This window comes from Coturnix japonica, chromosome Z (genome assembly GCF_054131305.1).
Source record: "Coturnix japonica strain WE chromosome Z, WE-NBRP24, whole genome shotgun sequence".
In the NCBI taxonomy this organism is placed as follows: Eukaryota; Metazoa; Chordata; class Aves; order Galliformes; family Phasianidae; genus Coturnix; species Coturnix japonica.
The window spans coordinates 65,289,997-65,306,572 of NC_140702.1; the positions used below are offsets into that span (position 1 = coordinate 65,289,997).

Genomic DNA, 16,576 nt, shown 5'->3' on the forward strand with positions numbered 1-16,576 from the left:
GGCTCATCCTTTGGGAATGAGTGAGGAGAAGTCCCCAGCCTGAGGTAATTTGGATTCAGAGCCTTTGGAGAATAACACAAAAGAGGTATAACACACAACAAAGAACACTGTGCACCCATGCATAAATAATTGTCTGCTTTCAAAAGGGCTAAAAAAAGATGGGGAACTTCCCTAGCTGCTGTGTTCTTTTTTATTTCTGTGCTTCCTCGGGTGACTAGAGAGATGAGTTATTCCTTCTTCTTCCACTTCAAGCAATGAAAGGAAGTTTGGTGGTTTTGCTATTAGTTGTTATGTGCCTTCTTCCCTCAATTTTCACATCTTTCCTTGCAATACTCTGTTTTCCATTCTCACCTTTAATATACATAATTCCCAAGTACATCTCTGTTGCTGAACTAAATGCCCATCTCCTGTGTGTGTTCGCAGCAGCTAATGCCTCCATCTTGCTCTTCTTTGTGTTGTCACTAATAAAGTCTTGCAGTCATGTTTTGGCAGGCGGTTGGTGGGATGCCCTCATGGCATCTCTACTGCTTTTCAATATGTGGGTTACTGCTTCACCAGGGCTTAAAAGCCTCACTAGCTCTGGAAAGTTTGTAAAACAAAGGCATTCAGTAATTAGAGTATGGGCACAAACCTGCCACTGCTTACATCACTAGGGCTGAAGGAACTGCCAGTTGCTGCCTGAGCCTCCATCAGCTGCTCCACTGAGCACTGGGCACAGCTGAGAATTTGGCCAAAGGAATTACTCAAATTCACGGCATGTAAGTTTATGAAACAAAGCAGTCTCTGTTCACAAGAAGGGCAGAGCTGGTCTGTGCATTGCCCTCCTGCAGGCAGTTATAGGGGTAAATGCCATGGTTACATTTGTAGAAGGAATGCAGAATATCAGGAGTAGGCTTTTATTTTAAGCCCATGATAAAGTAGAGGCTGTGAATGCTGATTGTTCTTCATCCACCATAACAGTGCTAGAATATGACGTTTATACTTCGTTTCTTCCATTCTAAAAACACGCAGTCCCTGACCGATGATGCGGGAATCCAAATCCAGCCCTGTATCCTCCCATATCCCATATAACACCTCCCATATCCTATATAACACCCCCCATATCCCATATAACACCCCCCATATCCCATATAACACCCCATATAACACCAATATCACATATAACACCCCATACAACACCAATATCCCGTATAACACCCCATATCCCATATAACCCCCCATATCCCATGGCAGGGGTTGGGACTATAAGGACATTAAAACCTCACAAACACACCCCATGTGTGCGTTATAAGCGCTGCTGTTGCTGTGTGGATTAACGAGCGGCGCTCACTGCCCCCTCACAGCGAGGCACTGACACAGCGCTCCCTCAGCATCCCGCCCCGCGGCCGCCAGCCAATAGAAAGGGGCGCTCTCATGACGGACAGCCGCTCTGCCCAATGAGCACGGAGGGGAGGCGGGGCGGTCTGGATGCCGCGGCCTGTGTGAGGAGCGGCGTTGGTGCCGCTGTGTGACGGGCGGACGGCGAGGGAGGCGGCCGGGGCCATGTTGGGCAGCGGGGCCAAGGCGGCCAAACCATCCTTCGTCTCCTACATCAGCCCGGAGGTGCGGGGCCGGGGGGTGGGCGAGGCCGGGGGGAAGGAAGGGCTGGTGGGGTGGCGGAGGTGCACGGTGCTGGTTCCGTGCCCTTCAGATCGATCGTGTTACCGACCCACTGAGTTCCGGGAAGGTTCAACGAGTCCTTTGTGTTTGTTGTGTTTCCTTCGTGATTCCCCGTCATCTGTGTGAAAATAATGCTTTATCTTCTGTCCTCGTGATGGCTTCTGTGGGAAAATATGTTATCTTGTTAATTAGTACTGAGCGTATTGCTGATAGGACCTTGGAGAACGCGCTGTTTGGCTTGTCGCTGTGTCTGAAATACCAGCACGGAGTTACTGTGGCCTCTTTAAGTCAACTGTGCTGTTCAAAGCCTGTTTCCTTATTTGTGGCAGCAGCTCTGTTTTTGTAGGTTTTTCAGCCCTGGTGACGTGTAGTTTTGGCGCTTCAAAAGCTTCCTTATGCTCCGCAATGAAAGGATACGAACAGCAGGTACCGAGACTTTAAGGGTCTGCAGATACATCCACATGAAGTCAGTCTTTCACCTTAGGAAAGTGTTTCCATTCTACAAATAAAGCTCTTGGCATCGAGGTAGGAGCTTCACATGTTGGGCTCTCAGAAAGGTAGTTCACCCTTTAAACCTGCATGCTGGGTTATACTTTTTATATATATAAGCTGGGTGATTACACTTTGCAGGGGGGAGAAGGTGTAAATCACATACACATGCAGCACAGCAAGCCACCAAACAATGAAGTGTAGTTAACCTGGTTAGAACTACTGCTGTGTAACACCACAGCTCTTCATGGCTGCAGGAAGGATAACGAGAGCTCTTGGTATTGAAAGATGAAGTTCTTAATTAAATATCCCAACGTACCACAGCTCAGCCATTTGTTTTTCATTTGTTCGTGCTGCTTTTAACATTCTTCCTGATGTACTTAGATTTCACGGGGCCCTTACAGCCAAAGCTTTGAAATACGTAGAGGCTGATTTCTGCCACAAAGCTGCCGGCTTTCTGCGGCTTCAAAAGCTCCGTGAAAGAGAGGTCAGAAGGTGGAAGCAAGTAAAGCAAGTTTAACTCTTTGCTTTGTCAAGTGTTGCTGTCTTACTGACAACCTGTAATTGCCCCATGACGTGACTGCGCAGGAAGCTGAAAGAGTCGGATGGTTTTTAGTAGTATTAAAAGTATAACCCTAGATATCTAATGAAACCTGTGAGATTGTCTGGGGATCTAGAAAACTGTGTTAGATAGACTGAAAATAAGCAGAAGTGAGTATCTGTCAAGGAACTGGACTCTGTGCATGTGGAAATGACAGCCTTCAGGACACAGATTTTCTGTACGCGTTAACTTACATGTAAGCTGAGTTTTGAGAATGGGGCTATGCTGGTAAAACAGTGGGAATATTCCAGTCCCTCAACTGTGGAACGTAATTTGGTGAGCTGGAAACACGCATTTCATCAAGGTAACGTGATTGTTATACTAGGGTGGGCTGTTGCTTTTGTTGGCAGTTGCCTGGGAAAGCATGTAGGTGACAATCATAGTGTCCACCTCATGTGAGCATTCTATGCACGGTAATGCTCTATGGCATGGTAGGAGTAAGGTGTGAACAGAAGATGCTGTTTGTTAAGGAATGGAAGTGGCTTCTGTTGCATTACACAGAATGTCTGGAAAAGTGGAGTTTCTGACATGTGGCTAAATATAACCTCGTTATGCTGTGCTGTATGGAGCCACAGATCAATCAGTGGTCTGTTAAGAGCGAGCCCATAGGATGTTGATATTAATGACACACTTCCCCTCAGGACAGACTTGGCTACCCTGCAGGAAATGGGGTGAACACCAGGGTGTAAAAGTCAATGTTTTGACATGCCTGGTCAGAGGCTAGGAATATTTGTCTGTAGGGACACAGAAAACAGAAGCAGTGAATTACTTCATGTTCCCTAACTTTAAAACTTAACACAATATTAACATGCCAAACAATGTTTTCCATAAAGCCTCAGTTTGAATAAAAATTGTGGTGACAAACCTGATCAGAATCTTACTCTTTATTTTGGTGTATGTGCTTTGAAGTTAAAATTTTCATGATAGTTCTTAGAGGTTAGTTCTTGTATTAACCCCTGCTATCTTCTTTTTCTAACATACGTAAATATCAATGGGAAATAACGTCATTCTGTTCCATGCAGTTTCAGAGCAGCAGTATTGGTGCCTGGTTGTTCCTTTGCCCCATCAGAGCTCTGCAGGAGCACAGAGTCAAAACAAGATCAGAAAGAGAGGGTGACTGCTGGTCGTTCACTAGATGCAGAGTGTTATGCCCTGTGGAAGTCAAGCAGCCCGTAACTATTACAAATGCTTGTTCCTGGTAGATGTTGATATCTCGCTGTGTGTTCTGTACTGATTAGAGTGGTGGGAGTGATGGGTGGTGTAAGGATTCAAAGTCCCCCAAGTGGGCAGCTGGGCTGCAAGCTGACGTGGGGGAAACCGGGCGCTGAAGTCAGAGGAGATGGACAGAACAATGGGAGGAAAGAGGAAAGGATGAAGGATGAAACAAATGTGGAAAACATGTGCAGTGATCTAATGGGTTCTGGGATAATGGAGCTGTGAAAGGAAGGAAAACAGGCATTTAGAGATTATTTTCAGTACTGTTGTTTTAATTAACATGTGGTGAGTATCTTTTCTGTTTTGTTTGGAATACAGGATGGGATTAGGCTTGTTTGATCAGAAAATAGTCTTTAAGAGAAGAGTGAAGTACAGCTAAATTAATTTTAAAAAAAAAGGAAGTTCACAGCACCCTTCAGTATGACATGGAGCATTTTCTGCAGGCTGTTTGAGAAAGCCACTGAACAACATTAGGCAACACCTTGCTATTGAAGCCAAGGATCCACGAGGAGCATGGTGGCTTCAGGGTGGTCGCGGTGCTGTCAGCTGAGGTTGGCTTGGATGATACAGAATAACAAATTGTTATGTGATGTGCCATGTCAGCCTGCAGTTTTGGCGTGATTTTATGTACTCTGAAGCTACCAATTAAAACAACATAAAATGTGGGTGTGTTGCCTCTCACTGTTTACTCAGATAACCTGGAAGAAGGCATGTGGAGTGTGGGATGCACACACAGGTGGGGGAAGTCTGTATGATGTTCAGTAAAGTGTTGGTCTTTGTTTCCCTCCTTTCAAAGGCAATCCAGACTGCATGGTGTCCTCTAGATGTCTCTGATATATCATTGCTAGTAGGATTTTCTGTCTTGTACCTTGAGTGAGAAGATGCTGCTTCAGGTGCTCAGAATGAGGGCAATGAGGACGCCGCAGGAGAAGAAGCATCAGCACAGACGTGGTTAGCTTTCAGTGGTCATATGCATAAGGTGCTTGCATGCTTAGCTTCAACAGGTGGTGAAATGGTGAAGCTTTCTGTGGTCTGAGCAGGTTTTATAACCTGTTGAAAGGAATAAACCTACTTCTTCTTCCCTTCCTTTTGGTTCTGTGCTCATCTGTCCTGTTCATGAGCTGGTTCTGTTATCGCTAGGCGGTCACAATAAAACCAAGCACATGCAGAGTCTTCTTATCTGGTCTTATGAACTGTGAATTACCTCGCTATGCAGTCACGCAGACCTGGGTATAAAAGATCATAAACTGCATAGCTGTGATTAAACAGGTGTTAAGGTGTGTGTCTTGTAATGGCTATAGGCATTGAAGTCCTGGGATCTTATTGTCCCAAACTAGAACCCGCTAGAAGCTTCAAGCTGATAAAGAAGGAATAGCTAAACTGAGTTCAGTACAGCTGTTATTGACTTGTGGTTAGTTAACAGCTAACTCAGATCTTTGCCTTATCTCTTAGAATGAACATGTATGAACTGACATTAATAGAATTCAATTAGTGTCCTTCCTTGGGAAATAAGTGCAGCAGAATGGGTTCTTTGGTGGTGGTGTTCATTGCTTGCATTCTATCCATCTCAAGTGCATATGAGTGAAAACCATCTTTGCAGGACTTGTGCTTTTGTTAGGGAATGTAAGTGTTGACTCTCAAATAGATCCCTTGTTTGTGGGGTCGCAGTTGTAAGCTGTTATGTGGAAACTCTACTTGTAGTTAGTACATCATTTTGATACCTGTTAACCAGTGGTGGAGTTGCAGTTTTAACAGCTGATCTCTAGTATATGTTTGACTCAAGTCTTTGATTTGCTGTGGTGCTGTCTGTGTAAAAATTCCTGCTGCCTTCAGAAGTCAACTAGTTTACCCTTTAACCACTCGTGTCATGGGGACAGTTCATTTTGAACCTGTTATAAAAAGCTTTGTTGCACTTTAACAGGTAGATGTTAACTCAAAGGAATTCCTGGGTTGTTGCTTTGTTGTCTTGTTTTGTTTTTTTTTGTCATTTTCTGGCAATACTGAAAAAAAAAAAAAAAAGATAGATTTAGTGTGAATCTTTAGCAATTTATGTATATGCGCAGTAGTTATTACATTCTTTGTTATCTCCTCAAGGCTAATAGGAGAATGCCAAGTCAATGTGCTTCTTTACTGTTCTATAGCAGTGATTGTTGGTGCATGGCTTGTAAGTGAACAGTGCTGCACCTGGGGGCACGCAGTGATATAGGAGGCATGATTGTAAAGGTGCTGGAAAACAGTGTTCAGTGCAGAGCTGCCAATAGCAAGGACCCAACATTAGGAAGCCACGTTTCTTCTCTGAATGCAGCAGTGTTTGGCCTGGGCTGTATTCGTATGGTACCTTGTTTAACCAACAAATACCAACTTTTATTACATTTACTCGTGCAAAGAGCCAGTCTTGTAATTCCAAGGCAGCAAACCATGTTCTGTTCTCTGCGCCAGCTGTAGTTACAGACTTTCCTTCATAACACCACTGCTGTTTTAGAACCTTTACCTCTCTCAGCCCGCCTTGAAAGTCTGCTCCTCTCCTCACAGTTTCCTGGTATGTTTAGTTTTACGATGCAGCTGTAAAACTCTTCTGAGCTTTGAGAGCTCGTGTTTTTATGAATGGTAAACGGGGATTATTTTTATGCTCTCAGAGCCTTTTGTTTTTTTCCTGTTGCTTATGTCTCCTTTTGATTGCTCGTCTAGATTTGAAAAATCTGACTTTGGATGCTGTCAGAAGCTAAAATTAGTTCACTTACTGCTGTGGCCCTGGGGGTGGTTTCCAGTTAACTAATAGTTTTCCACAAAAACTTGAGAGCATGCAAAGTGACTCTGACTGCAGGAGGAAGTCTGATCCGGCCAAGCAGGAAGGGTGTAGTGTGATCTCCTGTTTAATACTCCTTCAGCTGGAGGTTTTTAGCCCAACCGTCAGCACCTCAAGGCTAGAATAAGTGATACTGAGGGTTGATGAGGTTTGTTTTGTGCGGGTTGAGTCCAGACATCTTCTGATTTGTGTTCCTTCCTTGCTCTGAGATTCTGAAGTCTCTTTCACTATAATCTTAGTGCTGTTGAAGTGATTTATGTAAATTAATTGCAAAAGTACATGTAAGAAAAGTGGGAACAGGCAACAAAGGATGAGGAACTAAAAACTACTAAGTGTGCATTATAAACAAATATGAGTTACGGGGAAGAGCTTCCAGTGAGCTCTGGGAGGTACTGTAACACTAGGTTTACACTTACCCATTTATTTTTACTGAAATAAACCCGTGAATGCTATTAGTAGTGCTTATTTTTTGTCTGTTCCTTATGAAAGCAATGAATTTCCCTTTTCAGGTTTTCAGCAGTGTGAAACTAACTGATCTATCTGGCCTTAAGCGGAAGGAGTTTACTGCTAACTTTACGTTAGGAGAGGAAGTACTCTCCCTAACTTTAATTTTCCCATTAGCTATAATGTGTGTGCAGTCATGTACAGTGTGTATTAAGGATGTGATTTCTGCAAAGAAGTAATTACTGTTCTTCTCTCTAGGAAATACATATAAAGGAACCCACTGAAAAGGAAGTAAATCCTCATTTACTACCAGGTAACTGTGCTTGGAATTAAACAATAAGAGAATTATGTATATTATGCATAGTCTTATTTGTGTACTATAAACACCCAAGTTACGCCCATGTCAAGGATGGTAAAATACTTGTTTGTGGATCACCTCCATGCAGGCTGAATATTTTAAGTATCTGTCTGCATGGATAATGGAGAAGTTATAAAAAGTTGATGTGTATTTTGTAGAGAACAGTGTCTTAAGCTAAGATGCATGTGGAAAATGGTCCAAGTTTCCAGTTTGTTCTGCTTCTTTAAGGTTGTTTAGATTTCTTTGTTTTGCCTTCAGACTGAAGACTCTGAACTAGTAGTCTGAGTGTCTGTACTTGGTAAAACCTGTTTTTATAATAAACTTTTAGTTGAGCATCTTGCTGCTCTGGAGATTAAAATTTCACTAAACATTTATGTAACTTGTTTGAGAACTTTAAAATGGTTTGGGATGTGTAAAATAAAGATCTCCAGTTAAGGCTATGGAAAACTAACTGTGAGGACCTTGTAATAATTAACTCAGATGTTTCAGCATTATTAACAGTTTAGTGGTGTGGAAAGCCGGAACAGTTTTCAGTTTGTTCATTGACTGTATTAACTGCTCTCTATGGGGGTTTGGGTTTTGTTTTTCAAATATACGTATGCGTGGTGGGTCTTTAATATTCAGTCATTCTCCAGTTACTGGGCCATGGTTCTGATTACAAAATAACATTGTTGTGTTCAGCTGAACAGTGTTTAGTTCATCTTTAGTGGTGTTAGTAATCTGAGAGGCTCTCCGGGTACTGATTTCAAGAGCTGCCTCTTATTCTTTCTGTAAGTACTTAAATATCTTCAGGCATACAGTTACAAGAAGCTGTAAAGGAAGTAAATGCTGATTTTTAAGATGTATTGAAATAATTGTACACATCAGTCGTGTTACAAGTTAATGTTTGTTTTATACAGGTGAACAGCTGCTTTGTGAGGCAAGTACAGTATATAAGTACATACAGGAAGATGGGTCAAATCGTGGCACTTATGGAAAACTCATCTGCACAAACTTCAAGATTGCTTTCCTCGATGATGATTCTACTTCAGATGAAAATGTAGGAAGACAAATCTTATTATTATGACCAAACAGACTCTAAAGAAGTACAGTGTCTTTGACTAAAAAAAATTTACCTTTCCTTTATATAAGAATGATCGTATATTTATAGAAAGTTTTAATGGTACTAGACTTGTGTTAATCAGTCTGCATCTGTTTGATCCGTACATGTCCTGCCACAAGCTCAGACTATTTCAGTGAAAATATTTGAAGTCTGAAGATGGATATTTATAACTAGATGTAGCTTATAAGTTTCTATTTACCTTTTGAATCAGTAATTATGTTTAAGCTTGAGTTCTTAAGTTAAAGAAAAGCTCTGTGTTCTTCTAGGGATAAGTGTTAACTCCGAAGATTTCAAGCTGACCAATGTTTTAAAACCTAAAATGTTCCCAGTTCTTAGAAATAAGTTATTGAGTTTTCTTTTCTTTGGTATTCAAATTCAATCCTCAAAGAGTAGTGTTAATACCACACTTTTCCAGGTGTGCTGGAGCACGTGAACCTGGTCCATTTAGGTGTTGCAAGTATAGGAAGAACTAGTATATGGCTCTTAGGAGTGCAAGATAAACTTGAAAGTGAGTGAGATGCGTTGATTACAGTCAGATATTTGGGGGACAAAGTTTCAGGGAATTTAATATTGAAAACTAAGGCTTCTACAGCAAAATACGGGGTTTTTCAAACCTTCTGAAAGGAAGCCAAGCTGCACAGCCCTTCCCACAGATCCCATGAGATGTATTCTAAACATGGTAGTGACCTTGCTAATTTCTGTTCTGTTCTGTCTTCAGCTTGTTAAATACGGGGCTTATAGCAAGCTGAGTCAGCAAGCATTTCTCAGTGTAAGTTCACTGTTAGTCACCTATTTCAGAGTAGCGCAGGCCTAGAAATAGTTTGAATGAGGCTGACTTTGTTCACAACTATATGTTATTTGCTCATATAGTGGCATTAGTATTTAGAATACGTGTTTAATTGTGGCATCTCTCAACTCCTTTTTTAATCCTCTGAATTCATTGAAGGTAAAGGGAACCTGATAGAATTGGCTTGTGTGACCTTATTTTGCCTAATGATAAATGCAATTCTTATGTTGGAATAAGTGTCTTGAGAACACTTGGGGTATGCATTCTTTTAAGACACTTTCTGTTTCCTGCCAGTTTTCCACAGCAAGGAAACTTTTCATAAAAGGGCTTGGATGACATGAAGTTACTGTATTTCCTGTTTACTGAACTGACTGTAGTTTAAAATATGACCTTCAGTAGAAATGCATGCTTGAAAGTTACTTGAAAAGTAAGAATGGTTGTAGATGCAGTAAAAACTCTGAACTCAATCTTAAGTTGATATATCATGCCTGTGCAACCTATGTCTATGATTTAAGAGCTGTTTTCACGTTTTGTCTTACACAGCTTACAAAAATAAGAGTAAAACTGGTATTGCAGTATGTACCAAGTACAGACTTGTGAGAGTCTTGTTCCTTGTAGCGAAAGATTTCTGATTTTTTTTTTCCTGTGTTCTAGGAAACACAATTTAAGAATAAGATCATAGGAGAAAATGACATAACCCTGCAATGTGTAGATCAGATCTATGGAGGTAGGTCAGCTCTTGGTTTAATGCGTGTCATACTTCTAAATGCCTTCTAATTCTTGTTCTGTACATATCCTTTTTGGAAAATGAATAGAGTTCCTGCTTTCAAGACCAGGCTGGGTAACCTGGGGAGGGCAACTGTGGTTATTTTAATGATGAAATGACGGATAAAAGGTCTGCAAGAATCCAGTTTCATCCCTCACGCTTGTCTGCCCTAAACAAAATGTAGATTGATCAATTTCTTCAAAATGCATTTATTCATGGTGGGGAAAAAAAAATGTACTGTACAAAGTCTCTGATTAAGATTGTACAGATATCTTATCCTAATATGTGTCAACTATTTCCCATAAATATGAAGTAAGAAACTGCATTTAAGCAATTGCATTGTAGAGTAGTGCAAATGAGTAATTCCTGAATACCTTCTGTTTGTGTCTAAGGGAACTTTGTTTGATGAGACTAGTGATTTCTTCAAAAAACCAAAGGTGGTAGGAAGCAAGCTTTTTCTTTAGAAGCCAAACAAAATGGTGTTTTGCGGCAGAGCATATATGTATGCCTATGTTGCTTTAAAAAAAGAAAAAAAAAAAAGCAGGCATGGGATTAATAGTTCGTAAACAGTAAGAAAGACTTTATTGAGCAGCCTGACTTTGGATTAGTGCTCAGAGTATTTGTGAATGGTGGTGTGAACTGGTGAAGGAGTAGGTGAGGGAGAATATTGGAACATTGTTATGAGATAGTTTGGTTTTGTTTCCAGTGGCCTAGCTGATAATACTTGAAGATGCAAAAAGACATATTCTCAAAAGGAAGTGAACAAAGGCCTGTCTCGAGGGATTTGTAATGGTTTAAAATAAATAATTTGTAAAGGTCAGTGGACACAGTTGTCTGACTCTCAGGCAAAACTACCAAATTGTTCTTCACGTGTTTCAAAACTGAACTTATTATTCTGTCATAATGAACAAAAGTAAACTGAGCAGATGGTTTGGCTGTAAGACCAGTTCCTACCTTGTAGCAAATAACATGAGTGGGTTTATGTTAAAGTTGATAAGTGCATCAACCCACAGCTTGCAGTATTGTTGTAGCATTCTTGTTTCAGGTTGCTTAAACATGGGATTGTATTAGTTTCTCAAATTTTGAATGGGCAAATGGGGTTAATTTTATCAATTGATAGTACTGTTCTTTTTGATATATATATATATATATTTTAATGCTGTTGATTTTGCAGTTTATGACGAGAAAAAGAAACTTCTAACTGGACAACTGAGAAAATACCCAGAGAAGCTAATTATCTACTGCAAGGACCTTAGAGTATTTAACTTCTGCCTCAGATATACAAAAGAAGAGGAAGTAAAAAGAGTAAGTATATGAAATTCATTTGTGTTTTGTTGTTTTTAAGCCTGGTTTTGGGTATTAATTTCTTTGTTGGGGATGAGGGAAGGGTGAACTTAATTCTAAGAGATCCATTTAAATTGAAGTGTTTTTTAAGTATTTCCAATTGAGAGAGAGAGATTTCTTTAAGCCAGCCTTATTCATTAAACATTTTTACATACAGCATTTAGAAAGACAAAATGTGGTTGCACATGAGGAAAGGTGGAGCTTGGGAGTAATATGTATAATTAGCTTCAGATCCAGTGAACTTGTGAAGCTGTTCTGTGCTTATGTGATGCTGTTTTACAACATTGTGCATCTCAGTCTTGCTAATAGAAAAGCATTTAGTTTCCTGGTAATTTGAGTTCTTTTGATGCAAAACTGGAACTCTTACTAGCTTTATTTAAATGAGTCAGTCTATAAGTTGAACACATAGAATGCTTCTTATGGAGTCAAGTAAGTACATTGCCTTGAGCACAAGGGAAAAGGCCTTCCATAAGTTACTCTTCAGTTGCTGTAGATAAAACCCATAGAGGAGTTTTGTTTTAAAGCTGGGAGAGGGGATTGAAAAGTGATGTTGTTTACACTGACTGTTTAATTAGCCTGGGTGTTAATTTTTGGTCCTTTCCTAGATTGTCAGTGGCATAATTCATCATAGCCAGACTCCTAAGCTGCTTAAACGCTTGTTTTTGTTTTCTTATGCATCAGCTGCCCCAAACAACACAGGTAAATGTTCTTGCATTTTTAGATTGTATCTGTTGCATGCTGTTAGTTCCTAAAGCAATCCGGGATGCTTAGTAGCTGAGTCTGTACTTAGTTTATGACTAGCTGATTAGCAGTCTGCCTCTGAAGATTTGTTTGTCATGCATTGTTGTATTTTGTCCTAAAAATCTCTACATCTACAGTTGATCCTTGTGAATGTCAGTGAAGTTGTACAGAATTTTTGCAAGAATTTTTGTACTGAAAACTGTTATCGGTATTTGTAAATACTTTTTGTAAGCATCTCCCCAGGCTGCTCTCATCTGGAAGACATTTTGCTTATTTTATTACTGTTTTGTGTAGCATTGCAGCAAACCAGACTTCCTGCTCTTAACTTCTAAATTATTACAGTTTCAATGGCCAATGACAGAGGATTTCCCTTTTCTCTCTTATTTGCAAGCAATCTACTTTTCCCAGGCAACTACAGAGAAATCCCATACGTTAATATAGTGCGGTTCCAGTAATTATTTGACTTCCTTTTTGCTGATTTTTTTACATAACTTTCCATTTAATCTAACTTGGCTGAATGATATAGTAATATTCAAAACTTAAGATAAAAAGATGAGAGTGCACTTTCTAGTATTCAGTGGCTTTGTCTTCAATTGAAGCTGTACTGTTGTTTCAAGCTAGTGTGGTTCTTGATGCACCAAAAATACAAGTTTTTTTTCCAGAAGAAAGTTTTCCTTGTACCCAAGATGTTAAATGGACACCTATCAAAGTATTTCGTGCAATTAAAAAATCATTGGGTCAGGTGAAACCTTTGGACATCAACCAGCCATGTGCCTTTCCATCTCCTCCACTCTGCCCTGCCCCACTCAGAGTAGTCTCAACTACAGCAAGTTCCACAGAGTTGCATCCAGTTGAGTTTTGAGTTTAAGGACAGAATCCACAATTCTGGGGCAACCTATTTCATTATTTGACTGCCCTCGTTGTTGTTCTTATGTTTAAATGGAATTTTCTGCATTTCAACATGTGCATGCTGCCATATATCATCTCACTGAGATAATATATGAGAGTCCAGCTACAAATTCTTTATTCCCTTCTTCCCACATCTACCCCATCAGGAGTTTGTGTGTTGAAAGCCCGTGGGTTATTCTATTCTCCAAGCTGAATAATGCCATTATTTAGGCTCTTACCTCTCGTTTCAACAAGCCCTGAGTGTATCTTCACTGGATTTGTGCTGCACCTGTCCTGTACTGGGGGCCCTAGTACTGGTGACGTTGTTCCAGCAATGGCCTCACCAGTTCTGAGCTGAGAGGAATAATCAGCTCATTAGATCTGTGGGAAGTGGTTTTCCTAATACAGATAAAAAGTACATTGGCTTTCTTTGCTGCAAGGGCACATTGCCAGCTTAGGTAATTTAGCTGTAACTACCATTCAGTTTCAACTACAAACATCAGAAAAGGAGGGCATTTTTCAGGTAGAAACTAAGTAAATGTGGAAGAAACTAGTCTTTATTAGGCATTGCAGTTGTATCTTCCATGGAAGTTCTAGCACTGCTTATCATTTCAGTTTTGCAGGATGTTTAATTATGACCAGCATACAGAACAACTGACAATACTCCCTAAATTATGTGTCTGTTGAATTGGAGTTGTGGACAAATCAGTCTGCTCTTGTAACTGTTGCTGAGATGTCTAAGTGGAAATTTGGGGAAAATCTTAGTTGAAATGATTGTGGCCAACTACTGTAATCAATTTTCCATTCTTACTAAATTCCTTGGATTCTGTATTCAGTGTAAAACTCCTGTTTGTGATGAAAGAATGGGCATTAAATGAAATGCAAAATCTGAATTAACATAACTTGTCTGATAGATGGAAGAAACCAAACTGTAATGTTTGATACTCTTGAAGACTGGCGCGATGAGTTGGAGCGAACAAAGGGGAATGTGCAATACAAAGCAGTATCTACCAATGAAGGCTACAAAGTCTCTGAAAAGTAAGCTTGTTGTGTGTAATAACGAAATTCAGATATACATCTCATTAATTCCTGCCAAAAAAACCATAATGGTTGCCATCATTAGGTGGCATTATGCCTGATTTTTAGCATCTGTTTTACTTTTAATGTGATAGTATGCTTTGATTTGGGAGGTTGTTTTATGCAATACTTGCTCAAGCAAAATTAACTTCAAATTTAGGTCAAGCTTAATCAGAATAGTTCTGATTATCTCCAAGGAGGAAGAATACCACGTTAAAGTGGAACTGAAATTTGTGCGTCTAGTATCTGTGCTTTGTCACATTTAACCAGCCTGGATGATACTTACCTTGTTAAAAGTTCAAATTGCACGCAGTTAAGACTTTTTCTTTTTTAATTTGGGAGAAAAAAAGAAGTAACTGGTTTAACGTATATCAGCAAATGTGCTGGTGGAAATTGTCTCTCCAGTAGTGGAAGGTTAGAGATGTATACACCTTCCAGTTGAACTAAGGAGTATCTGTTTGAGATCTGTAGAGTACATTGTGTACTGCTGTTCAACAGTCAAGTACTGGAAGGTTCCACAGACCTTGGAAAGATCATCCAGTTTTCAAAGTAGAGTTAAATCTTAATTACTCATTCTGGATCTGTGTTGAGACTCAACATTAAATACTTATCATGGTTTGTGTGGGCCTTAAACCTAAGTGGTATCTGATACGGGAAACTCATGATATATTAAATGGCATCCTTGAATTGTGACTCGCATGGCTTACAAGATGCAGAAATTGAATAGTTATATTATAAGTGTGGTTTAAACCACTAGTAGTGTGAGAGCAAAGACTGTCTTAATTACAATTGGATTTGGGACTTAATTGCAGCCTTAGAAAGTCAAAGTAGTGTTGCAATGAAAATGAACAGCTTAGGATTGGAAGAAAATGTTAACTACCTGAAAATCTTGAGGACAAAATTAGCTAGTTGTAAAGATTTTTGTAGCTCTAAGAGTGAATACATAATTAGCATGTGGGCTAAAGCACCTGCCATCATTAAAGGAGCTTGGAGATTGTTCTTTTTACTGTTCCCAAGTGCATGAAACTTTTTTTGTTATCTCAGGTTGCCTTTGTATTTTGTTGTTCCCATATGTGTTTCTGAAGAGAGTATTTTGAAGTATGAAGGCAGAGGCATTCCTGTAAGTATATATGCATGTGTGGCTGAGCTCAATAATTGTATTGAGATGATAAAATTAAAATAGTGCCCTAGATGTTACTGCATTCCGCTTCAAAACACATTTCTAATGGTTCACATTTAGATTACATAGCCTATAGTAAAGGAAATAGGTTTTGGAAATTGAAGTGCACAAAGCGTTCTTTATTCCCTTGAATGGAGTAAAGCGAAGTATGTAATCTACTGATTCACAGACCTGTTTACTTATATTAAATATCTAACATCCTATACTCTCCACATACTACTCCTTTGAGTTTCCATCAGCCTGTGTTTGATGAGAATGAGCGCTGTTATCTAGCTGGAGCTGGATGTGGGTCTGGAAGTGTATTCTGTATTGCATTGATATTGAGGTGAGGACCTGCATGTGCAGATGCTGTAGAACAGCACCAGATAGCCAGCTTAAGTACTGTAAATAGTATGTCTGTAACAGTACAGCATTTATAGAAAGCCAGTAGGGGAAAAGAGGAATCAAGTAATTCTACCAGTCTCAGCAGGAAATGAAATTAAATATATTCTACTACCTGTAGCTGGATTTGGTTTCCTGACTTTGCACCACTCTTGAAGAACTGGTAAGATGGAATACAAGCAAGAAGCAGAGCAACCTCACTTAGGGCATTTAACCTGAGTTGCTGAGTGTCTATCAAATTTGCCAGTTAAAAAGATGTATACTTCATACTCTTAACCAGTTCATGAAGATAGTTCCATACTGTCATGTCTAATCTTTAATTTCCAATAGTGAAATTCAAAAGAATTTAATTTACCTGTCTTCGTTCAACCAGACAATATAAAGAAGCTTCTTTTTTATATTGTCTGGTTGAATGAAGACAGGTAAATTAAATGGTGGTGTCTACATAGAAAAATAGTGTTTGTACCTGAAAATTTGTTCTATTAGTGTTATTGTGCTCTTTGTAACTGTTGCAATTTCTGTGGAAATAAATAGGCATTACTTTTCGAGCGACCTATGTAGCTGTGGAGCTCATGTTTAATGTTTCACAGACTCAGTGACTCTTCACATATAGTTCATGTTGAAACATATGAGGGTGTATCTATTGTGAGTTATTTTGTGGCTTAACTACTAGAAAAATACTGTTACTTCTGTAGAGAAAATGATGACTGTTATTTACAAGAGCCATCTTTAGCAAAT

General features: G+C 39.6%; 1 protein-coding gene across 3 annotated transcripts in view; it reads left to right on the forward strand.

Annotated features, from left to right (window-relative positions):
- Positions 1-1,505: 1,505 nt before the first annotated feature.
- Positions 1,506-16,576, forward strand: part of MTMR12 (myotubularin related protein 12) — a 28,752-nt gene continuing 13,681 nt past the window's right edge. Inside the window, exons 1-8 of one of the 3 annotated variants that reach the window (XM_015848319.3) lie at positions 1,506-1,602; positions 7,473-7,527; positions 8,472-8,611; positions 10,116-10,188; positions 11,402-11,532; positions 12,177-12,270; positions 14,115-14,238; positions 15,322-15,397. In XM_015848319.3, the coding sequence (XP_015703805.1) occupies positions 1,543-1,602; positions 7,473-7,527; positions 8,472-8,611; positions 10,116-10,188; positions 11,402-11,532; positions 12,177-12,270; positions 14,115-14,238; positions 15,322-15,397 (753 nt within the window). In that variant the 5' untranslated portion in view covers positions 1,506-1,542. Of the gene's footprint in view, positions 1,603-7,472; positions 7,528-8,471; positions 8,612-10,115; positions 10,189-11,396; positions 11,533-12,176; positions 12,271-14,114; positions 14,239-15,321; positions 15,398-16,576 lie in introns of those variants that run through there. The other 2 variants (XM_085528260.1, XM_085528261.1) reach the window with 2 other exon arrangements.